This window comes from Sinocyclocheilus rhinocerous, unplaced genomic scaffold (genome assembly GCF_001515625.1).
Source record: "Sinocyclocheilus rhinocerous isolate Xijiao unplaced genomic scaffold, SAMN03320098_v1.1 scaffold82, whole genome shotgun sequence".
Lineage (NCBI taxonomy): Eukaryota > Metazoa > Chordata > Actinopteri > Cypriniformes > Cyprinidae > Sinocyclocheilus > Sinocyclocheilus rhinocerous.
This window is the reverse complement of record NW_015644168.1, coordinates 1117732-1130553: the sequence shown is the minus strand read 5'-3', so window position 1 is coordinate 1130553 and position 12822 is coordinate 1117732. Positions and strand designations below refer to the sequence as shown.

General features: G+C 36.6%; 1 protein-coding gene across 4 annotated transcripts in view; it reads right to left on the bottom strand.

The window, feature by feature from the left end:
- The window catches only part of aplp2 (amyloid beta (A4) precursor-like protein 2), a 99941-nt gene that overhangs the window by 28600 nt on the left and 58519 nt on the right, over positions 1-12822 (bottom strand). For all 4 annotated transcript variants that reach the window (XM_016575737.1, XM_016575734.1, XM_016575736.1 and 1 more), the window contains exons 4-5: positions 4051-4163; positions 1055-1281 (exon numbers count right to left, since the gene is read on the bottom strand). In XM_016575737.1, coding sequence (XP_016431223.1) covers positions 1055-1281; positions 4051-4163 — 340 coding nt within the window. The remainder of the gene's footprint in view (positions 1-1054; positions 1282-4050; positions 4164-12822) is intronic.

Here is a 12822-nt window from a genome sequence, read left to right as displayed (position 1 = left end):
TGACTCTTAACTTTTATAAAGAATATCTCTTTGGATTTGAGACTTTAGTCTTTGCAACTTTACAGATCTTCTTTATGCACCAAGAGCTTGTAACACTCCAAAGAGAAAGGAAAAATTGAAATCGCATCATATGACCCCTTTAAATGAATGTTAATATATACAGATCGTATGTAATATAAATACACCCAACAAAATAAATGTAGAAAATTTTATAAAAATGTAAGAAAAAAATAAAATCAATCAAGATTAAGTATTTCATTTGTGAAGTATTTAATTTCACAAGATTAGCATCACCTCATGACTAAGCTGTAGAATCAATAGATAACGCTTTTTAAAAATGACTATGTGACCTTACATGCTTGAGTCTCTATCGCTGTATATTTCCAACTATATAAACTAACTTAAGTTTCACTTGTGACTGCACTGATAGAGCAAGATAATTTATTTTATTTGTCCTTTCATGAACAAGTACTTTTTTCATTGTAAATGCATTTAAATTCATCATATTCTTCAATCTCTTAACCTTTAGCAAAACCTTTAACCTTTAACCAAGGCTCGTGATTGGCTGTTCGCCGGTGATGTCACACATTCATGTGCACGCGCTCCACAAACTAAGGATCAAAGCCTGAGTTGACAAAGAAAGTTGATAATCAGCATCATGGTACCAACAAAGCCGGATTGGAGTGGTTTGGTTTTGTCAACTCGAAACTAATCCTGTAACTCTGAATTTGTTCATCTACCATCATGGTACAGGCCCCTGGTGTGTAAAAGTTTCAATAAAATGCATTTTCATGTGAACATAATGATATTGTTTTCTTGTTCATAATTCAAGGTAAATTGTGGTAAAACATTTTTATGCCTGTTTTTATTGTTGATCAGCTGGATAAAATCGTTCTGAAAGTGATTCCAATGATATTGTTCCCCTGCGTTGTTATCCCTGTAGTTGTGGTGTAGACTGCTACTCTTTTATATTTAGAATGATTTTTAAAACTTTATCTTTATCCTTATTACAGTCATCATCCGTGGTGGATCACATGTACATGCACTACATTACCTCTCCTCTACTGCTTCATCATCCTCATCCTCAACGACAGGTTCCTCCACCTCCTCATCCTCGTCTTCATCCTCTTCATCTAGCTCTTTAGAGGGTGAAGCAGGAGGTGCGGGCTCTTCAGGACGAGTAGACGGGCAGCAGACGTATTCAGTGCCGTGGAACTTATCGATGCCACAGGGCAGCAGCATGCCATAGCTGTGCAGGACCATGTTCCCCTTAGAGCAGGCCTACAGAGAGTCAAGAAATCCCATTCAATTAGAACAAATGTGCTTTGAAAGGCCGGTCTGCTGTGTAAGAACAGCCTGAAGAAATTCAGCAGAGCTCTTAAATGTCTGTCCCGGGATCAGTAGAGTCAGCGCACGGAGATGCTTTCAGTACGCACACGCTGAGAATGAGTGACGGCAGCTCGGGGTGATTTACAGTACCAACACACATTGTGACCACGTACACATTCAGTTGTGTCCTCTTCTACATGCTCAACCCTTATCTGTAATCTGTACCCACAGTTCACAGCATTCTGCAAATTCATTCGCGAGGAAGTAGTGATGACAATACGTGTCTGGGATGCTAACTTTAGTTCAAAACTCAAAAACTGTTGCTATACATATATTTCATGCTGACATGTGAGATGCCAAAACATTGCTAGAGTTTTCACAATGATTTCACAGATATGGAGATTTTGCTTTACTTTTTATAAAGAATGCCTTGTTTTTTACATCTAAAACTACGAGCAATCAAAGCATTTTAGTGCATTATAGTTTTGATATTGAGATTTTTTTCATTCAAATTTATTCAGTTGTTATGAATCTTATCGTTTGGTTTCACCCAACAAAATAAATATAGAAAATTTTATAAAAATTTAAGAAAAAAATAAATCTAGATTAAGTATTTCATTTGTGAAGTATTTAATTTCACAAGATTAGCACCACCACATGACTATTAAATATATAAACCATTTTTATGAATTTTAAGTTTTAAGATTTAAATAAATCTTACTGACACTACCATTCGAACGTTTGGTGTCAGTAAGATTTTTATTTTTTATTAATTCCTTTATTCAGCAAGGATGCATTAAATTGGTCATGAAGCAAAAGTGACAGCAAAGACAACTGTTACAAAAGAATTCGATTACATATTAAATATAAAATTATTTCCTTGTAACTTTCTATTCATCAAAGAATCCTATCCATCAAAAAAAAAAAAAAGTAGCACCATTTCCACAAAAATATTAAGCAGCAAAAACATTGTTTTCAACATTCATAATAATAAGCACTATTTTAATAATTGAGCACCAACAATAACTGAATAGCATATAAGAATTTCTGAAGCATATCTGAAACATGTCAGAATTTCTGATTTTTAAAGGATCATTGAAGACTGGAGTAATGCTAGAAAATTTATCACAGGAATGAATTACATTTTATAATCTATTAAAATAGAAAGCAGGTGAACTCTATTGTAATAATTCATTATTCATACTATATTACTGTATTTTTTATCAAATAAATGCACCCTTAAAATAAAGGTGAGCATAAGAGACTTACTGACCCTGAATCTTACTGACCCCAAACTATAACAGTAGTGCATGATTGTCTAAAATGTTGATTCCTTATTATAAAGAGATTCTCCATTGATGTGTTTTTTTTTCTCTTTTTTGCCATTTTGGCCACACATCATAATAAACTTCCAGTTAGTAAGTGACCCAAAGAAAACTTCCAGTTAGTAAGTGACCCCAAGTTACGCAAGCTCGGGATAGCAGGAGTTACTTTATCCCTCACACACAGAAGGAACGAAAACTTGAGGAACTTAAGCCTGCAAATGAATGCAGTTGTCACAGCCAAAACTGTGAAAATGTTCTACAAAAACTCAAAGTGTGGAAGATTCAAGCTGAATCAGGACTGAGGGGGTGGACATGCCAGCAATTAGAAAAGACAGCACAGACGGCAGGGAAACTGGAAAGACGGTTAATAAAACGAGAGACAGAAGCAGAGTAGTATTCATGAGTTGTGAGCTAGTGTAAAACAAACTGTTCAATAGCAGATTTGGAGAGCAGTGCATGTGTGTGTGAGGTGGCAGAAGTCTAGAGATTAGCAGTATTACAGCAGCTCGGCTGATCCAATTATCAGAGTGAAACGTGAGGACTCAAGCATTCAGCAGGAAAGACTGAGAGAGAGAATAAGAGTGCGACACACTATTGGTTTTTCATTTACTTACAGTACATTGAAAAAAGACTGATTAATTGTTAATGTTTTATCAAATTCTGAAAAATCTGAACAGACAATGGAGAATTTCTGAGAAAGGGCACTATTTCTGAGAGCATTATTTTTGTAAAAAAATAAAATAAACAAAATAATGATAAACTATTAAAATGTTACAATATTTTATGAATCTATTGATTAGACATGCTTTCTGATTATTAAAATTGAACTAAACCATCAAATGGAATCCAGAAAAACAAAAACATGGAATTTAGGAAAAATTTAATAAAATTTGGGCAAAAGATAAAAGGTCCTAAAAAAAGTAATTTTCAGTAAAATTCTAATAAATCATTGTTAAACTGTACATATTTCATGATTTCATTTAATTAGACACTTACTTTTTGATTACTAAAATATGATTCAACCATTAAAACACATTCCAAAAAAATCAAAATGGAATTTGGGAAAAAATCTAAATGATTTCATCACACAGATTTCATCTGTCACAGTGACTAAAAGTTGAGAGCCGTTTCAGCGCCATCCATCGACCAATGAGAATTTCAGTAGCAGATCTAATTCCATTTCAATCTGATTTGGCTCCATCTGAATCTTTTGTATTCCCTATATCTGTTCAATATCTCATTGGTCTAAATGCTGGCTTTACAAAGCTGTATATTAGATTTCTATTCTGTTGCGCTGGTAGCATCTTTGCATTACTTGTTGTGCTGTATATGAATAGGCGTTAATGTGCATTATGTAGTTTGTGTCTTAATGTGGCACTGGATGCTGATATCGTACCTCTTTGGCCACACCGTGCCACTGCTGATGACTCACGCACATGTCCATATGCTCCTTATGGAAGAATTTACACTTCTCTGGCACCAAGAGGACGTCACTCACGAATTCCCCAACTGAAAAACATACAAACACGCAGATTATTGGCAAAGCTGAGGCTTTAATATCATGCAGCTGGTACAATGCAAACAGCAAAACATCAAACAACGACTCTAACAAAACAGAATTGCAAATTTGGGACAGCAAAAGACAACACGGCTCAATAATTCATCAACACATGGTCTTTTGCATTCTATAATGAGCATATTACAAATGGGGCAAGTGGCATCTGAACAGACATCTGGTCAGTACCAGGAGACAGAACAAAGATCTGGCGCACACAGACCGCCCTGTTCACAGCAGAGAGAGAGAGAGAGAGTGAATACAACAGGAGGTCTCACTGCATTCTTGAAGGAGTTTAACATTTCTGGGGAGTTTGACCATGGTGGTGCTAAGAAACTTTGCTCTGATCTGGCAAAAATCCAAATGTTATGATAAAAATTGTGATTGCGATTTTAAAATGTGACTTAAAAAAAAGGTTTGCTGTGCTTGTTTGTAGGGCTGCAGAATTTTGTGATTATATATAGTATCAATATGGCTATACAATAATTATTTAAAATAATAATAATAATAAGAGTTGTTATTATTAAACAAAATTATATTATTTTAAATAAATAAATATTAAATAAAATATAAAATTTATAAGAAATTAAATTACTATTGTAGTATTTCACAAAATCGAGTGTTTAAGAAAAATAACACTAATACTTAAAGTATGAACAGTGCCGCGTTTCACTATGAATTAAATAATCACTATTAATTAAATACACACAGCCTTTGTGATTTAGTAATTGCACTGAACGATATGATGATTTCGGTTTTATTTCGATTAACTGTGAAGCCCTAGTGGGAATGCAATAAAACTATGGCCGGCAAAAAAAAAAAAAAAACTGCAAAAATCTCAACTCCTCATCCTAACTGGGCTTATGTTTGTTAATATTAACTCAATATTACAATTACAACTATATTATTGTAGTTTAGTTTTATATTTTTACATTTAATAAAAAAAAAAAAAATTAGCCTGCGTGTTATTTTATAGTCACGCCAAATGAAGGAAGTTAATAGGGCTGGGTATCAATTCAGATGTCCCGATTCGATTCGATTCGATTCGCAAGCTCTCAATTCTCAAAAATTTGATTCGATTCTCGATATTTTGATTTCAGCGAATATAGTTTTTTTTTTTTTTGTATAGGGCCCTATAAAATATTTTTCTTACATTTACTGGCAATCAAATCAAAGCATAAAACTATTTAACTTATCCTAATCAAATGAAAATTAAACCCTTTTATTTTTTGCAAACAAAGTGCCACACAACAGAGGGTTACTGTTAAAAAGAAAACAAATGTGATCATTTATTTAAAAATAAAGTTATTAATATTTATTAGTAGTAGTAGTACTAGTACTAATGTTGTTACACAGAGTCTTAAGACTGCACAATAGTAATATATTTGTCACAGGTTCTTCACGTTAAACCAAACTTTTTTGACGGGATTTAATTTGCTGAAATAAATAGAGAAAGATCAATTCGTGGCTTTTGAGAATCGATATCGAATCGACGTCATTTAAAAAAACGATTTATCGAAAAATAAAAAATTTTGCCCAGCCCTAGAAGTTAATCACTGAAAACAATTGAATTGATAGCCCAAACAAAGAGTTTTTTTGATGCAATATATTTTTTCATCTTATGTTCATTCAGTTTTGATTAATTTTCTCTAAACAAGGATTAATGTGTAAATGAAACCGGAAAGGGAGCATGTGAATGAGCGCGTGACAGCTGAGAAACTCAGATGCCATCAGATGGGCCAGCATGGAATTGCGTGCCATATGCAGGAGAGTTATTACAGAGCTGATTTCAGGACAGCTGGGAGGCCAATCCGACCTTTGAGCCTGAACGAGAGAGAGAGAGAGAGAGAGAGAAAGAGCGAGAGCGAGAGAGAGAGAGAGAGAATCCTTTAATGACCAGAAGTCTGTTCACAATAGAAGAGGATTGTGACCGTCCACAAACTGCTCATTTAGCCGTTACCACAAAACAGGCCTAGGGCCAAATCAGCCAGAATCCAGAGAGCCGAGAAAAGGCGGACAGGAGAGAAAGAAAAGGCCAGTGTTTTGGAAAATGAGAGGGTTGAGGAAAGAACTGGAAATAGCAGAGAACACATCTGTTGTATGAACCAAAGCCTCTCCACGCCATACAAACTCACATTCACATGCATTCTTGCCAAAACTCATCCCATCGGCCCTCAGGGGCCAAACTAACTAAAGTCCTTACATAACTGAAAACAGCATCTAACCTGAATGACTCAACACATACAGTCTTACTCACACAACTCATTCAACAACTACTGCCAAAAACTAACTAGGGCCCTATGATTTCCTTTAGGCAGAAAACATTGAAGGAATCACAGAAACCAGTTTAAAAAAAAAAAAGGAACTGACTGTGTAATGTGGCCTGTCTTGGAATTTGGCAAATTCTGGATGAATGAATTAAAACGCAGGGCTGTACTCTTGATCAAATGGCGATATAGACTAGGGTTTGTGAGTAATAAACTGCAAAAAGACTATTGGACATGAACACGAACACAAACTTAATCTCCAGAGCTGCTCCAGGAGTCACTTCACAAGTAGTTCATCAATTCATTTGATAAAAACCATTGTCACAGTGTTTTCCATACATTGATTTATTTGTGGCGCCCGCTACAATATCAAAACTGACCGCCACAAATAGATTTCCCAAAAGGCTTTGACTCGGTTGAATAAAGCTCTGCATGTTTCAAAATCGAAACCCGGTGCGGCTGTTTTTATATCACTGTATTTCTGAAGGAAACCGACTGTCTTCAGAAAATTTTGGATGTCATTTTCATTTCATCTTGCATGTAATGTCTGATAAAGCAGCGTTTGTGAGCGGAGCGCTGTTTTGTGTACAGCGGTTACCAGGGAAACCTCGATCTCTACCAGGTGTGCCTCACACGTCCCGAAAAGTGAAGCTGCGGGCTCTTTGATCGCCCCCTGGTGGCTGGCTGCAGTACAGGTCATAAACCCCGCCCTCTCCATGTAAACGAATGGGACTAGAGTCAAAATTAAAAAATAAATAACGCTTCCAATACAATTTTCCCGAAAGATGGTTTTGGTCATTTAAGGTAGTAGTTATCACGCAGATACATGTTAAGTTGTTCATTTTTGTGATAAGTTTGATTTTAGCTAGTAATTTGATGCTATAAAAACGGGGCGTGTCGCTACGGTTGATTGGGTCTGCGGGAGTTTGATACCGCGGCTCCACCTCACGACACTTCTGTGCAGACTCTGGCTCCAAACGAATCTCTACTGCGCAGACTCTGGCTCTAAATGACGTCATTTACTCAAGATGGCAGCGGCCATACTGAGATACTTTGGCTTCACTTTTCTATAGTGGAAGGAATAGGAGTTCCTATACGGAAAAAACAACTTCCTTTCCAGCAACTTTGCTTTTTTTTTTTTAAGGTTAATAGGATTACTGCCTTTAAAAGTTCATGACAGGAATCTGTTTAAACAGACAAGATTATAATATAGCACATCTTCAGTAGTGGTTCTACATTAAAAAGTGTATTTTATGCCTATAAGCGCATTAATGTAAACAATTTTTGCTTGTTTTTACAAGCTGAGGGGTGTCTCAATTATTTTCAGTGGCAATCGACAGCATGTCACAGATGCCGTCGATAAAGCTTAACTTGTATTGAACCCGGAATGTTCACAACACAATCTGCTCTGCTGAAAAAGCGTGTGGGTGATTCAGCAATTACATTATTTATTTTACAGCTGCAGTAGAAAAAGCAGAAAATAAGTCCTGAGAGTGTCGGTAGGACTGCACGCTGCTGCTCAACTGGAATAAACGGGGTATCGCATTGATATCATGTGAAGAGCAAGGCAGTGAGGCAGAGAAGTGCAGTATTCTGCTTCTACAACCAAACACACAAAACTACCTGCCAGGAAATGGAAAAATACACTGGCAACTTTGTATTTTTAGTATTCAGTAAGCAGTGTATGACACCTTCTATTTTGTACTAAATACAATGCAAAACCATAGACCTTATACAACATTTCAAATCATGTAGTATTCTACACTATTACATAGCATCAGGTTTAATGATGATAACTACAATCATCTCAAAATAAATGGCTAATGTGAGTTTCCGATTTAATTTTGTATAAAAATGTCTTAATTCAGTTTGATTAAATATGCAAGTAGATGCTAAAACCCATCAGATTCACCACTGAAAATGTAGTCAATGCAATGCATTGTGCGAAGCAGCATTACTCACATTACTATTACTGCTACTAACATATGGCTTCATACTACATAATTGAAATATATAGTATACACAGTATTTTGTTGAAGTAGACAACAATAAATGTTTCAAACAGTAGTACTCTGACCTCATGTTGCAGATTTATTATTATAAGTTATTTCGGAAACAAATATGGCTATTTGATTATATGTTCTGTTGTATATTGCACATTTTGGCATATGTAGTAGTTGATCAAACAAGTACCTGTCCATTGACCCACAATGCCAATAACCAAAAACCAACACTTTTTCTAATAATTTGTGTGCACAAGTCTTTTGAAGTCATACATAAGCTCTGTGTGAACCAATTACAAATTTTGAAGGTCACTATTCTCTAAAAATCAGCACAAATTGCTTGTTGATGCTGATGCACTGTGCAAGGATTGAAGTCGTTGATGGAAAGCTTCACTGTTTCTCCGGAGGTGTTTGAAGCAGAACAGAATAGAACAAAACATTTCAATATGCTGAATGAAGTCTGACATTCAATGTATGGAAAAGAACTGTGAGAAGATGCTTCAAGATTTCTAATTTTATGTTCCATGGACCAAATAATAACATACAGGTTTGGAACAATGATGATAAACAAATACGTTTTTATTGTTGGATTAATTATTCCTTTGATAACAATTTAATATATTTTGGTCCGAGAGTGACACTGATGAAAAGCATGTAAAAAAAAAGTCTTCAAATGACAAAAAGCAGGACGGCACGTGGAATGACTCGTTTGTGCGCTCATGTAATCCCTGATTTTCTATTTTTTATTAAACAACTGTGCATGAATTCGACTAAGCGCTCGACTTGTGAAGGCAAACTGCAGGCTGACGACATGATCAAAAAACTCATAGATGATCCAACAAAAGCTGGAAAAAGCGTGTTATAGTAAGTTAGAAAGAGACAAAGGGAGAAAAAAATGCTATGAAGAAAAACGACACAAAAGGATTGAGGCCAGCTGCTTTCAACTTCATAGTTTATAGCCCAGTTCCTCTGCTCTGTACCACTCCTGCATCAAAGATTTATGGCTATTACACATTAAACGTAGTATAATCTCTCTAAAAACGATTTTCCCCCTGTTCTTTCCATTTTTATCTCTGGTTGTATCTACTAGACTCTTCAGCCAGGATGGAATCTGCCCGCATCCGCGTCTGTTTTCAGAAACACTAGCATCAAAAGAACCAGTGTAACCTTCGGAGAGCTGATCACTGCTGATGTTTCTGTGGAGCAGAGCTGCTGTTGATTTAGCACAATCCTCTCTGCTAAAGAGCTGTTTATCTCAGCACTACCTTGTATTGGTACCATTCAGGACTATTAAGGCTAAAGGATGAAACTGCCAGCAGCTAAACAGACCCAAACAAAATACTGGAAAACGTCTGCTGACTGCCCATTAGGAGTTAACGTCGGCTGAAATGAATCAAGCCAGTGTTTAAAAAGTAAAGAGCTAATGGTCAAATATGAACCCTGCTCTCAGTTGACCAGAATAGCTCTGAAAATTCTTAACATTCACTCGCAGATGTAATTACTGCGGTCATATAAACCTCCTCGTTTAAGCTCTCTCCATTTCGTTTGAGGAAACCAAAACCAAAAAGATCAAGGGAAGACTGACTAAAAATAGGATAGTTCATCCAAAAATCAATTCTGTCATTAGCTGGGTTTCCATCCAAAGTTGCGAATTTAACTTATGCGCAAAATTGAAATATCCCATAAAACATTTGCGAATAAGCACCGTTCCGAGTCAAAGAGAACAAAATCGTCACTTCCTGGTAGAACTGGCGCTAGGCTATATATAATATCACTATGAAAAGTAGGAGAAACCCCTGAATATAATCATTCTCATAGGCCTATATAATAAATTACTTGCGTCTCAGAGCGAGCAGACGAAACAAATTAAATGCGGTCATTGCTTTCGGAGGTGGATGCTGCTGTTTGGGAATGCAGTCGTGTAACAGTTCTGGAAAGCAATTATAAAGAAATTTGAATTTGCTCGGACATTTCAAAATACAGATTCTGAGGAACGAGATTGGTCCACTGCTTAGGTTTTGCCGTCCCATAGCGCAGTCACATTACTTTTTTGATGCGCATGGAGTAATTTACTCGCCAAATGCGTTTCCATCTCCTTTTATTCGCATTAACCCTTTTTCGCAAAAATCAAACACCACCTCAAGCGAACGTAAAAACTTTTTTGCGAAATTTGCCATTTCCGTCACTCGTTTCTGATGTGATACTTCAAAATGCGCATAAAAACAGGGTGACGGAAACATAGCTATTTACACGCTTTCACGTTGTTCCGAACCCATAAGACTTTGTTCATCGTGTATCTTGTGCAGAAACACTATTGCTTTACTATATTTCATGTGCTCTATTGTATGTTGATCAATGTTTAGGTGAATTAAAGTCAAAATTAAATCAAAGCATATAAAGTCTTGATTTTATAACCTCTATGAACTTTTTAAAGAGTTGGAATTGACTGTCACTGGATGAGTTACTCTCAGATTTCATTAAAATATCTTAATTTGTGTTTCAAAGATGAACGAATGTCTTGTGGATTTGTAATATCATATGACTTTCATGAAACCTAAAAAGAGAAGTTTTAAAGATTGCTCATGCTGCTCTTTTCCATAAATCTCTTACAGTTTTGCACATACTTTAATGTTAATGCAATCCGAGACCAGTGTGATCCAATTGTGTTTGGTACTACTAATATCAACCCAGCCAAATGCACATACAATAATGAGCTTACAACAACTAACAAAACTATTGTATGGCTTACAAGTATGGACTACATATACATGTAATACTTTTTGGCCCTTTTAAGAGCTTGGCTGCCTGATCACGGTTCTTCCACTGTATTGGAAATTACAGCATATACATTTCCTCTTCTTACATCATACGGATTTGGAATGACATGAGGATGAGTAAATGATGACAATTTTAAAAAATATTGTTAAGAGCATGCATCAGATATTTTTTAAAGGAATGCAACTGCTTGGACGTGCAAACTACAATACTGCATAATCCTCAAAGATCAAGCCCAAGCATATTTGCAGATTTCTCTGAGGCGGTTCTTCCACTGTATTGGAAATTACAGCATATACATTTCCTCTTCTTACATCATACGGATTTGGAATGACATGAGGATGAGTAAATGATGACAATTTTAAAAAATATTGTTAAGAGCATGCATCAGATATTTTTTAAAGGAATGCAACTGCTTGGAAGTGCAAACTACAATACTGCATAATCCTCGCTTTACGCTGCAGTGAGAGACAGAGACACAGACGAGCTGCCCATTTCACTGCATTACACCACCAAAACAAATCACTCTCCCCAATTAAACTCCAAAGGCCAGAATGTTGATGAATCACAATGAAACCTCATTAATAACAGCGGTTAAACCCCAGAGGAAGCAGAGAGGTGAGAAGACAAGGTGAGCCCGAACACGAGAGAGTCTCGCTGATGTACCGACTTCAATTCAAGATTACAAATGCGCCTAAAGAAGAAAATCTCCTTAAACACCAGGGGCTGCTTTTCTAGACACAGAATACACCTAGTCCTTGACTGCTTTGCAGCAGAAATCACCATCAACTGTGGCCAGAAACACCCACATTTTAGCACCATTCGTCAAGGCAAACATCAATACTTTTCATATTTTGGTTAGGGTTATTATGAGTAAGCATTAAACATCAGTCCATAAATTGTCCAGCATGATTTGTTTCTCAGATACGAATGATCAAACTAATTTCAAATCCTGCGATTTTTAATGAGAAATGTGCTGTTACTGAGATGTGGACAGTGTAAAACGGCTATAGCAGCCACCCAAAAACATCCTAGCTACTACAAAGCAACACAGTAATTTGTTATGTTCAAAAAAAATCTGCTTTTGTTATGGGTTTTGCTGCGGTTTCATTTTTCTGTTTTTATCTTCAGCCAATTTGCACGCTCCACTTCAGATCAATAAAACTGTTTCCATGGCGACTCATAAGTAGAGAAAGTTGTTGATGGAACAGTGTGGTGCTGCTATAGGCGGACTAAAACAGCTTTAGGTTCCTCCAGACCATGAGATTCTATTGGCAAGCTGTCATTCAAAGAGAAAGAGACACAGGAAGCACTGGACTGAAAGTGCGTCGTCTGCCCGACCCTGCCAATCCAACAGCAGCCGACGCCTGGTGATGTGAGTCAACAGCTGCCGCGTCAGCTCAAACACACACACAAAACAAAAATCAGCCATCTTGGAAAGCCTCCGACCGTCGGCCCATTTCACAGTCGGCTGGCAGCGCTAATGGCTTTTTTCAGCCCGCAAAGAGCCACAACTCAATCCTCTCCTACAAGAAAGGGACAAACACGGGGGGAGATCAAAGGACAGC